Source organism: Diceros bicornis, chromosome 15 (genome assembly GCF_020826845.1).
Source record: "Diceros bicornis minor isolate mBicDic1 chromosome 15, mDicBic1.mat.cur, whole genome shotgun sequence".
NCBI lineage: Eukaryota > Metazoa > Chordata > Mammalia > Perissodactyla > Rhinocerotidae > Diceros > Diceros bicornis.
The window spans coordinates 11041870-11068000 of NC_080754.1; the positions used below are offsets into that span (position 1 = coordinate 11041870).

General features: G+C 40.0%; 1 protein-coding gene across 7 annotated transcripts in view; it reads left to right on the plus strand.

The window, feature by feature from the left end:
• The window catches only part of BBX (BBX high mobility group box domain containing), a 256940-nt gene extending 232101 nt beyond the window's left edge, over positions 1-24839 (plus strand). For 3 of the 7 annotated variants that reach the window (XM_058555734.1, XM_058555735.1, XM_058555737.1), the window contains exons 13-17: positions 9325-9414; positions 10786-10845; positions 17881-18078; positions 20085-20271; positions 24673-24839. In XM_058555734.1, the coding sequence (XP_058411717.1) occupies positions 9325-9414; positions 10786-10845; positions 17881-18078; positions 20085-20271; positions 24673-24760 (623 nt within the window). In that variant the 3' untranslated portion in view covers positions 24761-24839. The remainder of the gene's footprint in view (positions 1-9324; positions 9415-10785; positions 10846-17880; positions 18079-20084; positions 20272-24672) is intronic. The other 4 variants (XM_058555736.1, XM_058555738.1, XM_058555741.1 and 1 more) reach the window with 4 other exon arrangements.
• The last annotated feature ends 1292 nt before the right edge of the window (positions 24840-26131 follow it).

Below are 26131 nucleotides of genomic sequence, written 5' to 3' on the forward strand. Positions count from 1 at the left end.
CATTCAAGCACAGTGAAGGATTGTCCTACCAAAATGACAGTACTGCCCCTGCTGAGAAACTTGTCTTCTGATTTTATTTTAGGTCTGGAGATTGGTAGGGAAAATGTACCTCTAGTTTTTCACACAGATGCGAGAGCTTTCATTTGGTTAGCTCTCCTGTAAGGACAGTGAACAGAGACATGAAGAACTGGTGTCGCCCAGCTTTTTGTTACTTTCAGGATCAAGTTTTGAGCAGGATTTGATGGAAGAGTTCTTGTAATTACCCTGCAAAAGTGGCTGCCTGTTACCTTCTTTATGTCATATCAGATTAATTCCCTTCTTTTGTATATTGTACATGGATGGATGGATAGATAGATAAATATATATCTTTACATAAATCTTGCTAAATTCTAGCAATCAAGGATAATGATCAGAGATAAATATTAATGAAGAGATACAAGTTCATGGATTTTGAAGGAATAGTTAAGGTGTATGTCTAGGGAAAATTACGGTTTCTTCTCTGAAGAAATCTAAATCTTTCTCCCTCAAGACTCAAAAACCTCTTTGCACACCAGAATTGACACAACCGAGGAGGGTCACTTTGAGATCTGTGTCTCAAGATGGATCTGAAAGGCCGAAGAAGATTCCCCCTTTGTGATTAAAGGCAGAGAGGAACGTGAAAGTGATTTTAGAATTAACTCGGATTTCCTCTGTGTTTAATAAAAACAAGTCTGGTGAATAAAGAACTGAAAAAGAAATGTCGCATCACCAGGTTTGCTCATCTGGGAAAATAAAATAGGATTGTATTGAGATCTTCCAAGATAGGTAGGAAAGAAAGAAAGTAGCCTTGTTGACAGGAGGGTAGTTGAGCATCGTAATGGATCACCATTTGAAATGACAGTCCGTGTGCCCTAGAGATGTTTAAGGGTAGGCAGAGTAGTCTGCGAGCCCAAAGATGCCAGGTATCTCGAGCTCCTATAATTCTTGGATTTAAAGTTGCTGATAAATACTCGACAAGCCAATAAAATGGAACTTAATTGATTGATGTGCAGGACATATTCTCTTCCTCCACTCCTTGGAGTTCGAGACATTCATTTTAGAGCTCTTAAGTTGGCTGAATTATGTATCAGGGAATGTGAACAACAGATTTATTTTTGAAAAGTTATAAAACCCTGAAGTTAGTATCTCTTTTCATGAGACCTTCTCTTGGGTCTTAGTTGTCTGTTATATGTTTTTCCTTTACCCACTGAGATTAACAGTATTTCTTTTGATGTGAAATAGCTTTTTGGGGCTTTGGATTATACGTCATACAGTATCATCTTTATTCTTCTGTTATGCCTCTCAAGCCACAAAGTCCCTGGTTCTTATACAACGTGTCAGGAATTACATAGGAGAGAAGTCTTCCAAGACTTCAGATTTTGCTCCGCATTCTGACTCATGGAGCAGATGCGATTGAAATAACGCAGCAATTCAATAATATATTCTCTGTTTAGCAAACTGAAGGAGTAGTATTTGTGACTGATTGTAATTTGGCATTAGCGGCGCCAGTGTACTATCCCACAAGTTATTAATGAAATTATCATACCAGCTGTGCTGTAATTGCCAGATCTTTAGAGGATAGAGGAGATTGTTTTCTTAGACTCTAGACCCTTTGCGTAATGAATCGTTCAAAGCAAACACTGGGTATGAGATCGTTAGTTCATTAGTAAAAGAGCATGTATCCATAGGAAACCTTATTTTTCCTCCAACAATTTACCATTTGTCTCTATTCTATTTTCTCCTATATTTGTTATCATTCAACATTCATGATCTTTTTTTCCTGCCTTATACTAGGTACTTCTTTAACTATTCGAGGTTATATAAAATGTATAGAATTTTTCTGAAATGTAATTTCTAAAGAAAATGATTATGTATGCATTTATGAAGTTATATATCTCAAAATCATAGTACTTGCTGGGTAGTTCTATTTTCCCAGTGGTCTCCTTATTTATACCTGTATTTCCAAGTAGTCTTTTCCCCTTTCTCATTGTCCCCTCTACTATCTCTGCCCTTTCCCTTAGGTCTATGTAATGGGTCTTATCAGAAACTCTGTAGTAAAAAGGGATGAAAATAGCTAAATGCCACCGTCCTCCGGCTGGGCTCAGGCTCTGTTATGGTAGCCTTAGGATATAGATGATTTAGGAATAGAATTTCCCTTTGCTTCTAAGAACAAATTGTACAGTAAATTATAATCCATCTAACTCACAATGCAGTTGAGCTGAAGCAAGCCCCTTCCTATGGTGTTTTCCAGTTTATTGCTCACAGTTCCTTGTATATATTCAAATGAATGCTTTAAATTAGAAGTCTAAATTTAATTGTAACTTCTTAAGAGATTTGTTTTGACACATTTTTTAAGTATACTGTTAATGTATGAAGCACTTTTTACAAAAGTATCAGAAGTCAGAGTGCTCTGCAAAATAGTAATTTTCAAACCAAGTAGGGTCATAGAGAAAAACTTATTTGAGTTCAATTTAGAGTGTCTAAATTATGGCGCAGCCTGACCCTTGACTTCACTTCTCCTCATTTATTTCTTCTATTTTCTCACATTGTTTCTTAGCCCCTTTGTCATATATACTGTTGGTTTTTCTCATTTTTTTCTAATCCACATTTAACTTTTAAGATTGGAATTTCAAACAATTAAGGATTTGAGATTGTAAAAAATCATCAGTGGTAATTAAAGAAATAAGTCTACAACATTAAAGGTTGAGGACAGAATCCTCAGGGATTGAGCCAACCTGAGGATTCTTTCAGTGTTAGAGAACTGAGATCTGATGATAGCCAGGCCAGCTTTCCTAACAGGAAGGTAGAGCTTCCAGATTGGGCAGAACTCTGTATTTCACCTTGTAACTGTTTGAGAGTCTTCATTGCCACCAAACGTTTTCAGGGACATGGTGACGGCACGTTTGCAGATATGAAATGTATACCTAATATAATCCTGAGGTCCTTATCAAGGCATGCATGTCCAGCCCGGTGAGGTGACTTCTTCCCTTCAGTCTACCCCAACTTGATTGTGGCTGGCTTCATAGAACTTATTCAAGTCAGCAGATCCACATGCCCAGCAGCTGGGAGCTAGAAATTATTGCAAAGGAATTTATTGTTTCATTGGTTATTCATTACTTATGTGTCCATTACAAAAATGACAGCCTAGTTTTAGAATAAAACTTCTGCTCTTTTTATAGCTTAAAAACATGAAACTGTAGAACATGGGCATAAGCCGCCACATTCAAGTTATGCCTAATATTTGTTTCCTGCAACAGTTCTAAAGAGCCAGGTTCACTTAATTCATCTTACCTGCTGACTTTGAAAAATTATCGTAATGGGCTGATACTGAAATGGCTCCTGTGTCACTACAGCTTCTCATCTCAAAAATATCCATTTTTCAGCAAACCATGAACAAGATTAATGTTTTGGAAAGGTTATTGTTAATGTTTCTATGGCAACCCTCTTATCCTCTCAGATTGTTGTCTCTGCTCTGTACTACCCAGCTGTGAAGTTGTGGTGCAAAGGGGATTGATACCTTCAAAATACAGGCCATCCTGCCCAAAACTTAAGCGGAGTCCCAAGCTAGTTACTTGCCAGCAACAAGTGATCTGTTATAAGGAAGCAGAAGCTGATGTAAACACTCTTTCAAGAAATTTGGTAGGAAGACGAGAGAAAGAGATGGGATGGAAACTTAAGGTGGTAGTTTAGTAAAAGTTTCCAGTTCTTTGTTTGATTCCTTCTAAAGCTCTTTTCTCTGCTTTTCACTTTCTACCCTCTTTTTCCTCAGTGGATGTTTCTACATTAATATAATAATTAACTAAGGAAAATAATAGTAGTAAATTTCCTTATATTTGCTATTTATTACAGATTTTGACTTTATTTTCTTTAGGAAAAATATCAAACATATCTGGTGGGCAGAAATCAAATTATTTGCTTCTTGACTCTAAAATTGCTGCTTTTCAGTGACTACAATTATATCCTATCTATTACTCTTTCAAGTTTGTCATTTTCTTTTTTATCTGAAGTTGTCATTTACTGAGATTGGTTTTATAACTATAGTTTGGGGATGGCCAGGAGCAAGGAATTTTAAAAATATAAGATTACAGAAGCTCCTCCATGTACTAAACCACTCTGGATGTTCTTTTTTCATGTTAAAATTACAGGCTCTATCTTTAGCTTTTTCCTTAAGTTGTACTTTTTAGATTTCTCTGAGTATGGCTGGGTCTGAAAATATGTATCCTTTTCTTCCTTCCTAAAGCATTTCATACATCAAATCAATTTGCTTCTGGGAAGCACTTCTTATCTGTTTGTCCTCATACACAGTGATGAATCCAGAAATCATTCTCTCTATGATCCAATACCTTATTATTATTAAATTATTTTCCTACAGGTAAATCACTAGGATCCTTATGGTCCTGAGAAGTCTCGGAATTGTTTCCCTGCTTTCTTCTACTTTTATTGTCTTTGATTGCCCATGTATCTATCATTCAGGTGCACCAGCCTGCAGTTTTCTGTATGTATGAGGCAGTGATTTCAATGGATTATAGAGAATACCTGTAATATTAGTGCAGTATGTACACATGATATATTTTCTGTTTATTTGTTAAGTTTAACTTCTTCCCCTTGTTGCTCAGTTTTTCTGGAAAAAAGCCAACAAGAGGCATTTTCTATTTCTATTTCAAACCACTACCAGCCAATTCAGAAGGATTTGCTATTGGTTATTTAGAAGGATGACTTGGTATAGTTATCAAAAAACAGTTGCACAGCTTTACGTTAACAGTAATAAGAGCAACAACTGGCATTTCTTGGGCTGTTATTTTGTGCCAAGCAGTGGTTTAAAAGCTTTATTTATTTGTTCACGCAACAAATATTATTGAGAACCATTGTGTGCTAAGCTAAGCACCATTCTAGGCACATAGAATATATCCGTGAATGAAAACGAAGAATCCTGCTGCCATGGAGGTTATGTTATGGTGGAGTTACCAGACAATAAACAAGCCTAAACAGTAAGCAAAGTATATATTGAGTTAGAAGGTGAGACATGCTATGGAAAAAAGAATAGGTTTGATAGAAAAACTAGGCAAAAGATCAGCAAGGAAGGAGAAGACTTGAACACTATACACCAACTAGACTTAACAGACCTCTATAGAACACTCCACCCAACAATAGCAGAATATACATTCTTCTCAAGTGCACATGGAACAGACTCCAGGATGCACCATACCCTAGGCCATAAAAAAACCAATACATTTAAAAGGACTGAAATAAAGAAAATTATGTTTTCTCACCACAGTGGAATGAAATTAAAAATCAACAGCAGGAAAAAAATGGGGAAATTCACAAATATGTGGAAAGTAACAGCACACTTTTAATAACCAATGTCAAAGAAGAAATCCAGAGAAATCAGAAAATACTTTGAGATGAATAAAAATGAAAACACAACATATCAAAGTTTATGGGATACAACTAAAGCAATGCTTAGAGGAAAGTTTACAGCTGTAAATGTATATATTTAGAAAGAAGAAAGATCTCAATTGATAACTTAACCTTCTACCTTGAGACATTGTAAGAAGAAGAGCAAACTAAACCTAAAGGAAGTAGAAAAAAGGAAATAATAAAGATTAGAGAGAAAATTAATGAAATGAAATTAATTAAATAAAGAATAGAAAAATAGAGAAAATCCGTGAAACCAAAAGCTAGTTCTTTGAAAAGAACGACACATTTGAGAAATGTTTAGCTAGAGTGACCAAGGGAAAAAAGACAGAAAACTCAAATTATTAGACTCAGAAAGGAAATAGGGGACATTACTACTGACCTTACAAAAATGGAAAGGGTTATAAAGGAATATTATGAACAATTATATCCCAATAAATTAGATAACCTACATGAAATGGACAATTCCTAGAAAGACACAAACTACTGAAACTGACTTAAGAAGAAATAGACAATCTGAATAGACCTATAACTCGTAAAGAGATTGAGTTTTTTAATCAAAATAGTACCCAGAACAAAAAGCCCAGACCCAGATGGCTTCACTGCTGAATTCTACCAAACATTTAAAGAATTAATACCAATTTTTCACAAATTTGTCCAAAAATTAGAAAAGGAAGGAACACTTCCCAACTCATTCTATGAGACCAGTATTACCATAATGTCAAAACTAGACAAAGACATCAAAAGAAAGAAAAACAATATCTCTTACAAATATGGACAGAAAAATCCTTAATTAGCAAACCAAATTCAGCAACATGTAAAAAGATAATACATCATGACCAAGTGGGATTTTACCCCAGGAATGCAAGGTTGGTTTAACATCCAAAAATCAGTTAATGTAATATACCATCAATAGAACAACAGAAAAACACATGATCATCTCAATAGATTTAGAAAAAGCATTTAACAAAATCCAACGGCATTTCACAAAAACCCTCAACAAACTCAGAACAGAAGGGAACTTCCTCATACTGATAAAGGACATCTACAAAAACCCCACAACTAACGTCATGCTTAATGGTGAAAGATTGGATGCTTTCCCCCTAAGATAGGGAATAAGACAAGGATGTGCGTTCTCACCATTTCTATTCAACATTGTAGTGGAGATTCTAGCCAGGACAGTTAGGCACAGAAGGCATCCATATTGTGGAAAGGAAGAAGTAAAGCTATCTCTATTCGCAGGTGATATGATCTTTTATATAGAAAGCCTAAAGAATTCACTAGAAAAATATTATAGCTAATAAATGAGTTTAGCAGGGTTGCAGGATACAAGATCATTATACAAAAATCAGTTGTATTTCCCTACACTTGCAATGAGCAATCCAAAAATGAAATCAAGAAAACAATTTCATTTACAATTGCATCAAAAACAATAAAGTAATAAGGAATAAATTTAACAAAAGAAGTGTAACACGTTGAAAGCTACAAAACATTCTTGAAAGAAAGACATTTGAAATAAATGGAAAAACATCCCATGTTCATGGATCAGAAGACTTAATATTCTTAAGATGGAAACACTCCCTCAAACTGATCTACAGAATCAACCCAGTCCCTGTTAGAATCCCAGCTTACTTCTTTGTAGATATTGACAAGTGATCCTAAGGTTAATTTGGAATTGTGAGAGATTCGGAATAGCCAGAACAATCTTCTCAATTTCAAAATTGCCTACAAAAAACACTAATCAAGACAGTGTGGTACTGGCATAAAGACAGACATATAGGTCAATGGAATAGAATTGAGGGTCCAGAGTAAACCTATATACATCATTGGTCAATAGATTTTCAGCGAAGGTGCCAAGACTATTTAATGGGGAAAGAATAGTCTTTTCAAATAGTGGTGCTGGGACAATGGGATATCCACATGCAAAAAAATGAAGTTGGACATTTACTCACCTCACGCGGTATACAAAAATTAACTCAACATAGATCAAAGACCTAAATGTCAGAGCTCAAACTATAAAACGTATCAAAGAAAACATAGGGGTCAATCTTAGTGACCTCAGATTTGGCAATGGGTCCTTTGATCTGACAGCAAAAGCCCAAGCAACAAAACACAAAATAGATACATTAGACTTGATCAAAATTTAAAACCTTTGTGCTTCAAAGGACACTAATAAGAAAATGAAGACATCCCACCAAATGGGAGAATATATTTGCAAATCACATATCTGATAAGGGATTTTATCTAGACTATATAAAGAACTCGTACAACTCAAAAGAAGAAAAACAACTCAATTTAAAAATGGTCAAATTATCTGAATAGATATTTCTCTAAAGAAGATATACAAATGACCAGTAAGCATATGAAGAGATGCTTGACATCATTAGTCATCAGGGAAATGCAAATCAAAACCACAGTGAGAGAGATGCCACTTCCCATCCTTATGATGGTTATAATCAAGACAACAGATAATAAGTGTTGGTGAGGATGTTAAGCAGTCAGACAGTTCCCCAAAGCTTAAACATAGAATTACCATGTGATCTAGCAATTCCACTCCTAGGTATATGTCCACGAGAAATGAACACACGTGTTCACACAAAACCTTGTATATGAATCTTCATAATAGCCAAAAGGTACAAACAACTCGTGTCCATCAATTGATGAATAGAGAAACAAAATGTGGTATGTTCATGGAATAGAACATTATTCGGCCTTAAAAAGAAGTGAAATACTGATACATGCTACATGGGTGAGCCTGGCAAATGTCATACCAAGTGAAAGAAACCAAACACAAAAGACCATATTGTATGATTCCATTTATGAGAAATTTCTGGAATAGGCAAATCTATAGAGACAGAAAGTAGATTAGTGATTGCTTAGGGACAAGGGGAATACAGGTATAGGGATGGGTAATAACTGGAGGATATGGGATCTATTTTTGAGGTGATTAAAATGTTGTAAAATTGGTGTTGGTTGCATATATCTGTGAATATAAAAACCATTGAATCGTATACTTCAGACAGGAGCCTAGCTGGTTTGCCTCTGGCAGGAAGGCAGGAAGTGGGTGCAGGTGCCGGTAGCTGGGAAGATGCAACAGGGGCAGTTGATAGAGCTTCTCACTTTTTTAATCCTCACATCAGCCCTGTGAGTTAGGCACAGTTATTACTCCCATTTACAGATGAGGAAGCAGAAGTTATGTAAAATTAAGTCAGTTTCACACGGGAATACCAGCAAAGTGTAGAAAGCAGCTTGCTTTGGGGAGGTCAGTGCTATTGTTGGCATTTCTGATTGATGACTGAAAATTCTGTTTTTTTTAATCTGAGAACACTAAGATACAATCTGAGTCTTCTCCCCAGAAAAAAATTTGTTGGGCAAATATTTTTCTATTTTTAAATCACTTTTTTCTTCCTAGAATATCCTCAGAAAAGGCTAGAAAGCTATCTGATGCTATCAGGCCAACTGTTGTCCTGAAAATACTGTCCTTGTAAAAACCAGTTTCTTGGGAGAGATGAAATGCCCAGGCCATCCTTTTCTCCATGATATTAAGGAATCTAAAGTAAAATCTTTTCTTTATGACAGACAACAGCTGCTCTGCTGTTGTGAGTTGTGGTCTCTATCTAGTCACTAAGTCGGCAGTTCCTACTGAAGGAGTCCCAGCCCTAAGGGAGGCTTCTGCCCAGTACGTTTCTAGGGAAAATCTCACTGGGTTTTAAAGAAGCCTCAAGAAGGATGCTGAGCGCTAGTTAAATGAGTAATGATGCAAGATGACATTTCTTGTGACTCAATTTGCTTATTCCACAGGAGGGGGGCGGGTGTAATTGTTTGGAAACACAGTATTGTTTTATGAAACATTGTGTATTTAAAATATATTTATATTAATATTGTCTGTAGGTCCTTTCCAGTCTCAGAAAAAGAACTTATTCCACAAAATTGTCAGCAAATATAAGCACAAAAAGGAGAAGCCTAATGTTCCGGAAAAAGGTATTGGTGCCTTCCATCCTCCATTAAGGTTTCTTGGCCACCTCCATTGTGAATTCATCTTTGAATAATGCTTCCGTGCACCGCCTCTGCCGTCTCCTCCCCGTTGCTTGCTTCCATGTCATCAGCTCCTGACACTGGCACATTCGTTATTTCTAGACTCTGCAGCAGAGAGAGATCTCCTTCACTTGGATTCCTACTCAAATTCCAATTTTGTCTCTATTTTCAGAGTTCCATGTGAATCCTAAAATTGCTTCTTTTCATCTATATTTGGTGCATTTTGTAATTTAGTCTTCTTGAGCTCTCATCTACTTATTTTCTTTGACTGTTCTCGTTTTTCTCGTGTTTGGCAGCCTTCCTACCAGGACCACATTTTCCTACGTCCTGAAAACTTACCAGGTTCATAGTCATACGAAAGTCACACGGGTTCTGTACTTCTCTGACACTTGAGGATTCTTGTCAAGGAGGATTCCACTCCTGAGTCATAACCTGTCTTTTTTTTTTTTTTTTTTCCTACCTATATACTTCATTGTTGCCAGAATCTTCTTCCCACCTCCTTCAGTCACGTAACTGTTATTTCCAGAGGACACTAGAGACGCGTTGCACTCTACCCTCCCTTCACTCTGAGCCTCTGTCTCGTTTTTATGATCTTGATGGGCCCTTGAACCTCTTCAGGGCTCGTGTAAAGGTTTCTTTCTTCTTGTAGTTCAGGACTCCTGCTCTTCGTTCACATAAAAGATAAATCTCCCCCTCTGGTTTGGTGCAGCCACATGTCCTGGAAGCCAGGCTCCCGTTAGCGTCTCCCTGCATGTTGGTCTCGTGACTCCCATGAGCCTGCTCATCGATGCCCGTTCGCATCCTCCTTGCATGGCCAGACTGAAGCTGTCATGTTTCTGGAATGAGCCTTTCAATGCAGCTTTCTGCTGTGTGTAGACATGTGTGCGTCTGTGTTCTTCCTCTGTGTAACCTTTTGCTTAATTCGGGTTTTATTTGCACCTCCACTTCAGCCTCTTAGGTTTTTTTTGTATATTAATATGTTTTCTCTGCTTCCCGTTGAGAAACATCACTCTTTAGGTAAAATGGCAGCTTTTATCATTCCCTTTTAACTGATCTTCAAATTATTTTGATTAAAGTCATAGAAATTATCCAACCGTCTATTTCATAAAAGGCAAATTTATTCGTTTTTAATCCATTTCCTATATAGCCTAATTATTTTAGTTGGCAAATGCTGTTTTGAGAATTAAATAGTTGAAATAAAATTCTGCTTCATTTGTGTGATAATATTTCATATTTAAGTTGTTTATTGTCTTATTGTTATAGTGTATGTGCCTCTCTGAGGAGCAGAGTTTCACTTCTTTCTATCGTTGTTTTTAGGAAGTGGGGATAAATGGTCACACAAGCACCTCTTCTTGGATGCCATTCACCCTGCAGAAGGTAAAAGAAGCAATATTCACTGTATCGTTTCAGGTAGTATGGGCTGGAAGTGGCATAATTTTTGTGGGTTTAAAAAAACATAAATTATATAGGCCCAGCCATCGTTAGACCTGAGTGTTCAGAATCGGGTTATTTTTAATTTTCAAATCAAAACTGATATTTTCGACCCTGCTAAGAGTCAAGGCAGTGTGTCATGTGGAATTTAATGTGTCAAAGGGGAATTTATAAACTTTGAACGACATTAACCAGAAATTAGAGTTTTTTAGAACTGAAAATACTCAGCGTTGCAGTTCGTGTTGCAGGCAGATGCTTATGGGAGTCAGAGTAGGGCAGCGTGGGGCTCTCCTGGTTGGCTGGGCACGGGCAGGCCTGCAGAAGTGGTTCCTCACCTGAGCTTTTTCCCTAGCCCGCCTCCCAGGACCTCTAACTGTGATCAGGTGCAGTGCCCTTGAGGCTTATGGATAGCCAAAGAAAAGTCCTGTATTGACTAGTAAAATGTTATAGGGCCCAAGTGCAGATTTTATTTCAAAATTTCCTATGGTCATATTTATTTGTGACTTCATCTAATTCCTGTTAAATATTGAACCCTCATGTGAATGCTAATTTATGATGGTTCAGAGTCCATCCTTCCGTTCTTCCCATTGATTCCCTTTTTTCCATTGTAGCTATTTTGAAAGAGCTGAACATTTTTGTAGTGCTTAATTAGGAGTCGCTTCATTTGAAAGCTAGAAAGGATCTTAGGGATCATCCGGTCCAATGCTTTGATTTACTTATGGCCAGAAAGGGGAACTTAATGAACAGTGCACGTCTCTTGACTCCCACTCTCCTTCCTTTACTGAAAAGGAGAAAAAAATTCAAATGCACATTTGGCCTAACTTATTTATCAAAAATATTCATGTTTTCGGGGCCAGCCCAGTGGCGTAATGGTTAGGTTCGCATGCTACTCTTCAGCGGGCCAGGGTTCATGGATTCGGATCCTGGGCACGGACCTACACACTGCTCATCAAGCCATGCTGTGGCGGCATCCCACATGCAAAATAGAGGAAGATTGGCACAGATGTTAGCTCAGGGCCAATCTTCCTCACCAAAAAAAAAAACAAAAACAAAAACTCATGTTTTAAAGATGTTTATCAAAAATATTCAAACTTGAATTCATTACAAACATGAACTATTTTTGTTTGGTAGGCATAGTTTACATGAGCCACATGTCTGCTGTAAATCTTTTTAGTTTTACAGAAAATGCCAGGAGAACATTTCTCTTTTCTGACCTGTTATTTCACATTCACAACCTCTGTGGAGTATCGTTTCTGCACTTTGCTGGCAAAACAAAATATGAATTGTCATGCTGCTCTCAGCATTAAATCCTCGCATCCCACAATTGATACACAGTAGCTCTTGTGTATATTAAAAATATCTTCTGCACAGATTTGATAAATGTAAGGCACTGATGAACTATCAGAGGAATATAAAAGAGGCTTTTAAGACCACATTACTCTTTTCTTGAAACAATACCGTTCCAAATGTTTTGTCTTTTAAACGAGGAAAACCCTACCTTAGAAAAAGGAGGTATCAGCAGGTGCCAGGGAGTAGAAAGAACGCAGAAGGTAGGAATTAGGAGACCTAATTAGGTGTTAGTCTCAGCTCTGCCCCGGACTAGCAGTTTTCAGTAGGACAAGTTGTTCAGCCTCACATTTGTACTAAGTGTGTGAGGCATGTGTTTAGGGGCTGGGTGGATGGTGAGATGTAGTAATACGTGAACCATAAATTTCACTTCCCTTCGAACGCTTGACGATTGTGTTACTGTGACATGTTGAGCGGGGGGTGTGATGTTGGAAGTACCTCTTCCTGTAATCCTAATTTTCTGCCCTATGGGAGGCAGAAAAGTAAGTCAATTTTGAGTCTTCTAGACAATCCCAAGGGTTTAGTTGGAAATAGAGTGATTATTGGTGATATTTAATTATATTTATTATTAACATATATGGAAGAAAACTTTGGAGAACATACACTGAAAATTGCACGTCCTTTAGTGTAGAATGCAAATTCATTTTACATGGTCAGGAAAAAAGGAATCAGTTTGAGCACTGGAAATTACCAGTAATGTAAAGTGACCTTTTTTTGCTATTTGTTTTCATACCATCCCCTGCATTTTCTCGTTCAGGTGGTGGCTATGTGCTTTGTGAATTATCCAGGCCCTTTACTTCATCCTCTCTCTCTCACCTATGGCCATATCACTGTTTATTAGAACTTTACCTTGGAGAATATACATATATAAGGACAGAAAATGAAACCATAATCAGGATAATTTTAACCTGTGTAAGCCATCCTGGCAGAGGTTAGAGAGGAGTTGTTCATAGCTAATGTCTATACTGGAAATGTTGATTAAACTGAGGCTACGCAGCTGTTGGCTGTTCCTGACTTCTGTTGAGGTGGATGACTTCAAGTTCACTATGGTTTCTTTACACCACTCTGAGTATAAGTGCCTTGCAATTCGTTGTTTTTTTTTTCAGGATATCAGAAATCTTTAGGTGCTTAGTAGTCACGTCTGAGGTTTAAATGCTAAGCTTATAATCTGTTTTGAGGGTTTTTTCCTCATGCTTTTAAAATTCAAAATCGCTAAACGATTTCTTGAAACTTTTGCAGATCATAAAGACTACCTATAGCCTAGAATTAAAGGTAAAATTTTCAGATGAAGCAACATGACTTACCTCTGCCACTGTGTTATCTTTCCACCAAGTTGTGGTATGTGCTCATGCTTAAACTACACGTTTCTAATTATGATAATAATGGTGATGATAACTAATACTTAATATTGCTTCATAGTTTCCAGAGGGCTTTCACATATATTTTTTTGTAAAAACTAATCTTGACCGCAGCCCCAGTGAATTACAGAGGACTCGTGAGCCGAAATAGATGATAAGGAATTGAAGCCTGGCCAACATAAGTAGGAAGGGAAGAAACCAGCCCTCTTTCCACTGAAGCACAGTGGCTGCTACGTTTTCAATTTTTCAGACATATGTGTAGATAGCCCTTATTTGACTCAGACGTGGAAACTATAAATGGTATCTTACAAGAATAAAAAACAAAACCGGAAACCTCAGACTAGGACTCTTCATAAGATTAGTTTCTTTGTCATATATAAATCTAATAACACAGAAGAAAAATCTAGTTTATAGTTGGGTTTTCAAACATGATCCACAGCCCTCAGGCTAACTTAATCTCCTTCCTCAAGTTCGCAATAGTTGCTATATAACTTCAGCAAGGTCTCCAGGGATCTTAGATAAGGCTCATTCATTTGATTCTTTTTCCTGTGTTCCATTCAGCATCTGACTGCATTTTCAGCTCATGGGAGACCAACCAAAGGCAATGAGATTCCGGATTTGGCTATAATAATCTCAGTGCACATGTGATTCCCCGGGTTGGAATGTGAATTCACGACTCAGGAGCACTCTAGTGGCCTCCTGAGATGCAATACAAGCACAGAGCCACTTTCCCAAAAAACTTACTCCCCATTTTGGGAGCAGAGTTGGGAAAACAAGACAGGCTCTTACTGCCACGTTCCTGATGTTGCTCCAGCAGTGTGCGCACGTTATCACTCTCAGATGATGCGCTATGACTGTCGTGGAGTGTGCAAACTAGCCCTGGGGACGTGTTTCGCAGTGCTTGGGTAGGTCTGTGTGTTCAATTACAAGCTGAAAGAGAAATGACTAATTTGCTTTTAGAGGACAAAGCCTTTCTTGTCTCACATTTCCATTAGTTTGGCAGGGAGTAAAAAAAAAAGGCACTGGCTTGCAGTCTTGGTCCTCAACTTTGGGCTGTCTCCCTCTCTGAGCTATTTCCATTTCGTCTCCCTCACCACCAAGCCTCTGTTTGCTTTGCTCATGTTACTAGACCAGACAACTAACTCTTTGGCTTAGCCTTACCTGCCTTCCCCAGTTCTTCTGTCTTAGAAAGAGTTCTCCCTGAGCGCTGACTGAAGGCTGTCATCAGTCTAGGCCTCCAGACAAGACAGGATGCTCTGGGGGTCACTCGTGGGTCAAAGCATGGGCAGGCCTCACTCTGACCTCCTTCCAGACTCTAGAAAGATCACGTACATTCCTTTTTCAAATGTAGACCATCTGCAGGCACCACAATTACTTGTTGATCTGACAGTAGGTTTAGAGGAGATGACATCTAGAGAGGTGGTATTGCCTGCTTTTCAGTGATTTATGAGAATGTCCAGTGTATTCTCTTTTTTTTTCCGTCTTCCACTTGGTCTGCAACCTGATTCACTCCTTCACTGTCTCCCAGTACGCCAACCTCTGGGACTTGTTGACCACTGCTATCTGTTGGCCTGCTTGCCTTTGGCCCCCTAGCTCCTTGTCTGCTGGTTCCTGACCTTCCCCTAGTCCCATTCTGCTTTTAGGCCTGAACTGTGCCTCCCATTTGCAATCCCTTTGCAGCCGTCCCCTTGGCTTCTTACTGTGTTTGTACCGATTTGTCTGGAACACGCAGGAAAAGGAGTAACCATTGAATAGAAATGAAACCATTTGAAAGGTCACCAATGACAAAAAAAAACAAAACAGTGCTAGTCAAGGGAATATTGTTCCCCAGCCTTGAGCCGCTGGAGCTGGTTGGAGGCTTGTGTTTCCGTGGCCAAGACCCTGATTCTAGGCTGTGTGGCAAAAGGAACAGAATTTCAGGGCCGGAAGGCTCCTTTAGAGCTAATCTAGTCCAGCCTCCATCTTTACGTGAAGAGACTGAGACCCACGGTCCTACAGTTAGTAAATCAAAAAGCCGAGAGTAGAATCCGGCTCTCTCTGTGACTGTGCTATTCCTCTTACCTCCTGGTCTTTGTGGAGAAACCAGGTCCTCTGTCTCAGCCCTTTTCTGGTGTCCACGCCTTTTCTTTGACTTCCTTGGTTTGTTTTTTCTGTAAGCAGTTCTTCTGATATGATACACTTTTCCTCTTTGGAACCCTGCTATACCTTATTTCCACAAGTTCTGGATTTTTCTGGGAAGAGGAAGGAGTAAAGGGAAGAGGTTAATGCTTTTTCTGGAAGGTCCATCTGTAATGTGCTCATACTAGAGAGGCGAATAAGATCCCCCCTGTAATCAGGAGGGACAACTGATGGATCTGGATAAGAAACTAGAAATTTTGAAGCTTGTGAATATCCAGTAAAAGTTATTTAATGCTCATTGTAAGTTCAGATTTTGGCTTCTTTATACCTATATGAGGGTTTGGATTTCAAGACTAATGCAGAGTCCTTAAATTTCTTTGGAGTATTTTTAACCAGATTGTCTTCTATTCTGCTGGTAGCTTTTATCGAAGTTTAAACTCAAAAAAAAAAAAAAAACTTAAAATATATACCCCCACTGGCCTATGTTAAACTAAGTATCACAGTATAAATACGCTAACACGTTTGACCTGGGTATGGGTCTACCATTTAAAAGGAGTCTTTTCCCTACTTTTTGATTACTTGCTTGAAAAGGCCTGTTCCCACACAGCCATCTATTATGCAAAATTGAGGTAAAGCCAAGACACAAATCGTGGTGTGATTTCTGCTTTACATCCTTGCTTTTCATGTAATTAAAATTATTTCCCACTTGTTTTGTAATGGGAAGCCTGGAATCAACCTCTTGAGGGCAAAGATCTTATGAATGCATACCCCTCCTTTCTCAAGGATGTACCTAAACCCAGTAGAGAGCTAGATCAAACATTTTAAATCAAGCCTCGGCAAGTGTTTATACCAACAAGTGCATTTTTCACACGCTGAGTTATTCTTGCTCTGTTCTTTTCCTCTTGTTTTAGCTTTTGTTTCTCCTTGTGTCCTGTCTGCTCTCTTGTTTCCGATGTCTAGCTGCGTCTCTGCCTTCTGAGTAGTACCTTCAGCTGTCCTCCAGGTTTAGTTTGCATGGAGTTTGTCACATCAGACCTTGATTTCCTCAACCACACTCCCCTCGTCTTTCTCAAGAACGATTTCTATGCCTATCTTAAGAGAATGGATAGTTAAAAAACGGAAAGATGCCTCTTCTCTCTGCCCAAAAGCCCTTAGCCTACTGGACTAAGAAAGTCCCAATCGGGAAACTTGACTATATGTATGTACTCCTAAGTGCTCACTATGCTCATGTCTGCATTTTCTTGTCCACTTTCGAATTAAGGGAGAGGGGGAGAGACGAGCTTCTAAGGAAATGAGTATAGAAGAAAGACAAGCTTTCCCAGCCTTTTGGAAGTGGGAGCCAAGTCCTTGGTGGCAAGTGTGTTCCTTACTCTCAACGCAGTGACTCTTAGGATACAAGCGTGTATTGTGAAGTGATGCAGTGGTATTACAGTTAGAATTAGGGTACCTAAATCAACCCTTTCCAGGAACCCCACTGACATGTGGTACTTCATTACGTTATCTCAGTAAGCACATTCACCTCGTCCTGGAATTCAGCGAGTGGGAGAGAGTTTCCTTACGTGCTGGCTTCACCCACATCTGTCAGGTCCTTACTGAGCAGTCAGGATGCGTAAAAGAAGAAGAAAAAGTCACAGTTTGTTTTCTGATCAGTCCACCCTGGCAATTGAAAGCCAATGTCCCAATGATAACTGTAAATGTGAGAAGTACATGTTTTCATCTCAGTGTCCGCAGAAGAAGAGAAACTTCCTTGATCATCCTCTCCACACCAGCTGGCCAATAGGCTCTCAGATAGGGACCCTGACCACATGTAGCACTATGTTCTCTTGAGACAATTTACTCAGATTTGCACACGCTGTCCTCCCCACCAACCTGCAGGATCCAAACACTGTTATTACAGTGGCTTCTTGGTTCAGTATTCTGTTGAGAGAGAGAGGGCGTCTTAATCCTCTGTACTTAACTTATCAAAGCAAATAGCAATAAATATATTTATTTAAAGTCATGGACAATGTTTTATTTCTCTTTCCCATCAATACTTTGAAAACTCTAAACGTAAGTTCTCCATTCAGATGGGTCAGACATTTAGAAATGTTTCCTTCGAAGAGCAATGATGGTGCCTTGTGTTTTTGTGTGTGACTATATATGGTTTGTCCTATTTCAGCCATATTTTCAGAAGACAAAAACACCACAGAGCCTGCTCATAAGGTTAAAAATGTCCCATCCATTCCCAACACTCCAGAGCCAACAACAACGCAAGAACCCTTGGTGGGCAGCCAAAAGAGAAAGGCAAGGAAAACCAAGATCACACACCTTGTCAGGACAGCCGATGGCCGGGTGTCACCAGCAGGAGGTACTTTGGGTAAGAAGAGGGAGCTTTAGAGCAAGCAGGTCATCGTGGCCACATTGGCCAGCCGATGACTGTAAGCCAGCTGTGGGTCCTCACTGAAAAATGAGTCTGTTCTGTGGGTTTGGTCAGGATAACATTTTTTCTCTCCGGATCTCCTTTAGAACTAATTTTCTACAGACTCGCAAATGTACATGTTTTAGCCCGTGTTTTAAAATCATAGCTCTTTTTCCAAGAGCGTATCTGGAATTCCTAGAAAGGAAAGGTAATTTTTAGGACTATCAGCTTTTACTTCCCTTTCTCAGTATGCACAAAAACAGTCTTGATCAAGTAAATTCCTGAAGATCCTAGACTTTTAAAAATACTGCATGAGTCGTGTTTCTCCATGGTTCATTATTCAAGTCACTACAAGGCAGATTATCAGGTATTTAAACCAGTGAACTAAGGAATCTTGGGAAGCATCCAGCAATTCCTATAAAGCTGACTCAGACTGCTAAGGGAGGCTGAGAATGCTTCTGGATTTCTTGGGTTCTCTGGGCTAATCTTTAACCAGATGTTAATGTACAGTGAATTTCTCCATTTTCAGTCGTGGTCTATGATCTGTTTGCCATTTCTGGTGGCCTCCATGGCAGCAGAATTGCCTGAGGGGCCCAGTTAAAAAGTGGGGTCAAAGAGTGACACTGAGCGTCCCCCCTCAAATCTTAGAGTGCTACAGCAACTAAGCATTAGTAGTCTCTGCTGTTGTCTTTCTGCCTTTTAGCGCCTCCAGCGTCTCATTCTGTCAGCCCTGAAGGAAGTGTCCCTTCCCCCACCCTAAGCCAGTCTCCAGAAAAAGGTCAAAGGTCCATAATGACTTCTATAAGTAGAAAACAATGTTTAAATGAGTGTTTTTTGAGAGTAATATTCATAAACATCTGATTTAGGTTAATCTAGGTAATAGAGATCATTGGTTGCTGAGATATATTAGGGGACAATTAGTGAATTTTGTGCACTTTTCCGTGTGTTTTGTGTATGTAGATTGTTAGAACTATAAAGCATATTAAAGACCCCCAATTTTACCCTGTCATGTAAGAGATGAAGCTCAGAGGTGGAATTTTGTTTTTGGATCCATTGAACTACTAAGTCAAAGTGGGATGAGGACTAGAATCTAGTTTTCCTGATCAGTCCAGCGGGCCCCTCTCTCCCTCCCTTCCACTCTGGGTTCTGTTCTGTGATTTTCATTTTGTAAAAGGTTATAGCTTCGTTTTCACTTCTAGGAATAGTGAAAGATTTTAGAAAATATTCCCTTTCACATAGAAAAGTATGTAGCACTTTCATATGACATTTATAGCCTTTATCAATTGTTTTCTATGTTTAAAATGTTTTAAAACTATGAGAAAGATTCCCCCTTCTCTCTACTGGCTACGTAATAAAGAAAATGTACTCCCTCCCAACAGGCATATCTGCCTAGCATTTCAACCACCTCTTCATGAATAGCAGAGGGGCCTAGCTCTTCCTTCCAGTAGGTCTTCAGAGCAAAAGTAACAACTTGAGATCTCGCTGGGATTGATCCGTCTCATTGGGATTAGTTTAGGCCATCCCAAGCGGTGGTATTCCAGCATACCCAATGTCCCAGTTTCCGCAGTAGGGCATGCTATGGCTTTATCAAAAATGTTAGGTTTTTAAGGGCTCTTTTACAGCGTCCACAGGCCACTCTGCACAAGTCCCTTGGGTTATATTTTGGCCAAAGCCCATTTTTCCCTCTCACCTCAGTAGTGTCCTATTCTTTGACCTTGGATAAAACACAGCTCTTGAGCTCAGCTTCAGGGCACAGCACTGCCCACAGTTGCAATTGAGCTTAATAAAAGAGTTTATTACCATGGAAGAAGAGATTCTGTAAAAGCCTTAATGTTCGATGGATGACAGAAGTGAACAGTAGAGAATATTAGCTCATTTCATGTTGTCTGGCACAGTTTTCTCTGTTGCCCTTCTTTGGAGAGAGCAGAGTGATCCCCTTGTGATGGATCTCCCTTCCATTACAGATGACAAACCAAAGGAGCAGCTGCAGAGGAGTCTCCCTAAAGTCACCGAGACGGGCTGCCCTGATGAATGCTCACACCACCCCGAGGCCGCCGAGACGCGGAGCAGCACTCCCGAGATGCCGGCCGTGTCTGCGTTCTTCAGCCTCGCCGCGCTGGCTGAGGTGGCCGCCATGGAGAATGTGCACAGGTGAGTGTGGGAAACCTTGCTTCACCGGGGTGCTGGGGACGCTGTTCAGCTTCACCCGCTCCCACGGAACGTGGATGGAGAAGGCGACGTGGAAACCAGAATCATCCTCCTGATGTGATTTGTGATCTTTCCTAGTACATTAGGAGTCATGAGACTTGGTTCAAGAGCACCCTTGTTTATACATCATGTTACAAAAGTATATGTGCTAATTAATTAGCAGTGTGGGAAAATATAAGGGAATACAGTCAGCCAAGCATCTTATTTTGAATATATTACTCTGTGGCTAAGCTTTATTTCCGTAAAGAGCCTGAGCGAGCAGAGAAACAGTATTATCTAATCACTCAGCATGAGCTTTGGAGTCAGATCTCAGATCTAGGTCAGATCCCAGCTTTGTCACCTGCAAACTGCAAGGTCTTGAGCAAGATCATTAACCTCTCTACCCTCAGTTTTTCCTTCTATAAAATGGGGGTAAGTGTTACTCATTTCATCGTGCTAAGTGGAATAAATCTAATGTCACAGTGCTTGTGCACGGCAAACATCCCCGTGAGGCTGGTGTGGTGGCAGTGGTGGTACCAGCGGAAGAAGACAGTGTGGTTCAGAGGAAGGGGCATCCTGCTATCTGACTCACGGTGGGCGGAAGGCCTGGATTTTTCTTCAGCTCTCTGTGTTTGCTACAAAGTAATTTATTTCTCAGTTTTCTCATCTTACATTGAGCATAATGATGTCCCCAAAGAATCACAAATTGTAAGGATCAGATGAGATCATAGATGTGAAAGCCTTTTAAACTCAATAAAGCCCTACAGAAAGTATATTAAGTTCTAAGTGTGTAATTGGGTATTCTGCTACTTAATGGATCCTTTGGGAAGGCAAAAAAGCCTTTGGTAGGTTTGGGTATTTCATATTTTTATTCAAAGTGGATGACACACAGATGAGCTACTTCCACAGACTTTCCATCCTCGGTATGGTAGATTGTGGCATCCGGCACAACTTGAATACCACCTGTTGGGCTCCCTTCGTAAGATTTGTCTGCCTCTTGCTCTTTCCCTGTCAGGTTACAGTTCTAGTCTTCCCCACAAATAGCCTCTAGGTGTTTTCAGAAAGTCAAATTCCTTTTCACGTGTACATGGCAAGTGCCTAACAGCAGGCGAATGCTGACAGACATTGTAAAATCTGCTCAGGTCTCTGAGGGAGATAATGCACAGACACTTTTCCACTCGTGGGGTTTCACCGTCAAGTACAGAGAACAAACTCGTACGCATACCAAAAGAATTAACTATATGCCTGAGTGTTACCAAGTGCCCCCGTACACTCTAGAAATAAGAGGTAATGGAAAAATTCAGAGGGGGGAATCATGATTCAGGGCTCAAAAAAGGCTGCCCTAGTCGCCCTTGCAAGCATTCCCTTCTGAGCACTTCTGGTCACAGCGTGCTGGTAGCCAGCCTTCCATGGTTTCCGGTTTGCAGGAGCAGAGAGCCTCAGCCAGGCTTGCCACCCTCACCACCCCCACACCTGCCCTGCAGTCCCGTGGCACCCCTGCTCCGTCCGGATAAGCCAGGTCCTTGCCTCTGTGCCTCCTCCTCTAGGGTGAACTGCTGCTGCTCCTTGCAGCTCGAGTTCTTGGTCCTTTTCGCTCAGTCCTCCTCCTGAAGCCTCTGCACTCCCTGCACACACCTCTTTTAGACCAGCTGCCACATTGGGTGGTGATTATTTGTGGATGCTTCTGTCTCCTTCCAGTATATTTTGAAAGCAAAGCAGTGGTTTTATTCTTCATGTCCCCAGCTGCCTTAGTTCCTGTTACATCATTGGGTGAATGAGCAAATGACTAAATGAGGTGTTCCTCAAGTATGGCTGCCTGTTACCTAGCAGGCATAGAAAAAATGGTGTGAATAAAGGGGTTTGTTTCGTTTTTATCTCCCATTAGAAAGAACAATAATGCTTACTAGAATTTTATTGTCAACCTAACAAATGGTTAGTGTCCTTATTATCTAGAAAGACAGATCCCCCTGGAGAATCTTAGTTGTAATTTTACTCCTTACCTGTTAAAGCAGAGCTACCAGCCCGCCCTCTGCCTGTACTATAGGCTTGCTGTAATTGTACCTGCTTGCACATCAATTAATTATTGCTTAGGTCTCACCTAGGTTCCTAATTTAGAGGGTGGTCAACAGAGTGAGGGGTAGAAATATATGACCTGCCTTCTTGCCACAAGAAATCGTAACGTTAGGGTCAGAAACCCAACATGGAAAGGCAGTTTTACAAGATGCAGGCAATGGGAAGTTGGAGCAAACCTTTGTTGAGAGCCTGTTTATTTACTGGAGCTTTATAAGGAGGCAAGTTCATTAAACCTACTCTTAAAATCAGCCCTGCCCGGTGGATCTTTTTGTCCCATTTTGATGGTGGCGCAGACGGTTACTTAACTTGCCGAGAGCACACAGCTCAGCTGAGGCAAGATTTGAATCCAAGCCTTTGAACTCCAGAGTCTTTGCTTTGCTGTAGCAGCTGCTCAGGCAAGCGTCCGTCCGTCGTGGAAAGTTGAGAAGCAGCACCCGTGACCCTCCCCGGGAGCTGGGACCCGCAGGACCACGTCCCTGTCTCCATCATGCGTCTACCTCCCTTTCTGTTCCATCCGTGACGCTGGGCTGTCACCCTGATTTCTCTCTTTTTACATTGTGCTTTTCATCTTCCGCTTTCCTCTTTCTTTTCTTTTTATGCTTCCTTTCCTAATACTTATTAAGATTCTTTTGCCTTTTGTAACATGATTACATATTCAATCTTAAAGGTAAAAAGTGGCATTTTAATTTCATCTTTCTTGAACAAAGAGTTGAACATATTGAACAGGTGGTGGTTACAGCGTCCCCACATGAATAAACAGATTAATCCAGAGGTTTCATTGTAACACATGTTTTGTTTTTCTAAAATCCTAATATCTTAAGCTGTTAAATGATCATTGGATTCTGAAATCCCCAAATGTTGTAATTTATCTACATTACTTTTCTTTTTTGTGCATTAAGAGAAGGAAACTCGGATAGAGTTATGGAGCAGATATAATTTGAGTTTTAAAATAGCTCCTTTTGTTCTACATAATCTGAAGAAATACTAGATGGAAACGGTCAGACCAATGAAAACATTGCTGGGGCAAGCCCCGTGGCGTAGTGGTTAAGTTCACGCGCTCCACGTCGGCAGCCTGGGGTTTGCAGGTTCAGATCCTGGGTGCAGACCTACACACTGCTCATCGAGCCACACTGTGGTGGCGTCCCACATACAAAAATGGAGGAAGAATGGCACAGATGTTAGCTCAGTGACAATCTTCCTCAAGCAAAAAAAGGAAGATTGGCAGCAGATGTTAGCTCAGGGCCAATCCTCCTCACCAAAAAAAAAAAATAAAAACCATTGCTGCTGCGTCGCCTGTGTTCGGCACAGTGCTGTGGGTTGCAAACCGTTGTCAGCCAGAGCAGCGAGTGTGCATTGTCTGGGCTCAGAAGGCCTGTTACAGGGAAATGTCAAGGAGGGCCCGATCCTATCTTTTTAGAATGAGAATCTCTGTAGAAATTACCAAGAACTTGGAACATTTCTCTTATAACCGTGAAGTAAATCCTATTTTTTCCTACTCATTAAACAAAAGCTGAGTGAAGAATCAGCTATGTTCAGTATAGTTCCAATCCAAATGACGTGAATGTCCATGAATTTTCTAGTCTTGTCTAGAATTCTCTCTCCATACGTGTTGATTTCTGCCCAAGTCGACTAGGTTTTCTCACACTCTAAACGTCAGAGTCGATACTGCTCTCTGACCCCTCTATGCTCTCGCTCCACAGGCCTGTGAGACTTTTCTTTAGCCCGGAGGGTTTCACTGTTTTCGTTTGTCTTTTTAGAGTCGCAGTCCACCTCTCTTCAGCGGTCCTCATTTTTGTTGACCTTCAGTTTTAAATTGAGTTATTAGTATATATCTTAAGAAATGAGCCTGGAGGTTATCAATTAGTATAGGAGAGTTTTCCCCTTGGGTGAGTCAAGGAAAGAAACGTGTCATTTTTTGGTATCAGTGGATCAAGAGGAAGATTGTTGTCCCAGCACCACAGCCCTTGACTGAAAGCTTCCCACTGCTTACGGAATTTCCCCAAATCTGTTGGTGCTTCAGGTTTCGTCTCTACAAGATGGAGGTGGTCCATTGGGGGCAGAATATGTTGTTGAGTTGTGTGAGGGGAATTGAAATAAGAAATCCTTACAGAAAAAAATAAAAAAAGAAGCTCTAAGAACAAAAACGCTTTTAATTAAACGGCATAAGTAACAAGTCGGCAGTAGCTATTAAACAAGACACTGGAAAGCTTTTATAGGTTATTCATCACCCTCTCCTATTTCTGCTATAACACACACTAAGTGATTCCTTTTTTTCTTCCTCTTGTTTTGCAGAGGTCAGAGGTCAACTCCGCTCACCCATGATGGACAGCCAAAGGAAATGCCACAGGCTCCCGTACTTATTTCCTGCGCTGACCAGTGAAGCGCCCTTTCCTTGTAAAACATTGTGCTTTACCTACTCCCCAGCCTTGTCTTTCCCGAGGGATGCTAGTGAGTCCATGTGGTGGAAAATATAGACTGCACACAAGTGCTTCTTCCCTACTCGGCCCAGATTCACTTGAAGCAGAAGTTAGCATCCTGGGCCTGTCTGTTCTTGCGGAACCCAGTCTTTGAGGGTGATGTTATCTGTCTGATAATGAGCAGAAGCGGAATGATCCTGGAGCTTTGCTTTCTATTGAAGGCTTTTGACGGTAATAGGTGGTGACTTGGTAAAAGGCTGCCTTTACTGTAGCTCATCCAGCATCTCTTTTACCAACCAGAGAGTGTGAAACTAGTTTCGTATATTACCTAGTTATTCTTTCAAAACAAAAACAAAAAACAAAAAAACAAAAACTGACGCACTGCACTAGTTATTATTAGATATTCTTAGTCTTTTTTGTACATGGAGATTTAAGTTCTAAGATGGTTTATATAATAGGTTATACCTACATTTATATTGTAGAATAATATTAAGAAGCCTGTTCTGCGACTCCCAGCAGCGCGGGCAGGCAGATGTACCATTGTTAGCGGTGTATGCTCGGCCTCGTGGTCCATATATTCTGCACTTTTATATTTGCCACCGGAGTGGTAGTTTGCTGGCAAAAAAAAAAAAGAGAGAGAGAGGAAAAAAATAATTACAATTCTTACAAGCTGAATTTTTTTCTTAGCCTTGAGTGACCAAGAAGAATTTGCTTGGGGCAAATTGTGGCAAATATTTTCCCAGAGAGGGGAAGAAGAGTCCTGCAGATTACACACGACTGATGTTTTCATGCCTTGAGGATTCTTTTATTTTTACACAGGGGTCTAAGTGACCGATGGATCGTTCATAGAAACAAACAAAAAAAGAAAAATATTATTCAGAAGTGACCTTAGTATTGCTTTACTATTCTGAACACATTGAAGACACTCACTTCGTGTGGACTGGGAGCTACAGACCTCTGCATCCATCCCAGACAGACTGGACGGGTAGCAATTGCTATGCACAGCCTGATTGGCACGCAGGTTTTTAGAGCCATTTTGAGTTTGTGTGGTTAGGGAGGTACTGAGTAAATGATGAGGGAGGTGTGCCTGACCAGAGTGGGACTCTCTGTCATAGATCCACCTGCGAGTTTCTGTTTCCTTTTTGTGTTTTGTTGCTTTTGAACATAAAACCAACCGTACATATGCCAGTGCCAAATGGATTAACTGGCTCAGAACATTCAACATATTGACTTAACCACCTTACATTCACAGTGTCTTGTTTCCTAGCAACAGATGCAAAGTGATAAATCAAAATTAGTCAGAGGTTACAGATTTTACAGGGTATTCGTTCCAT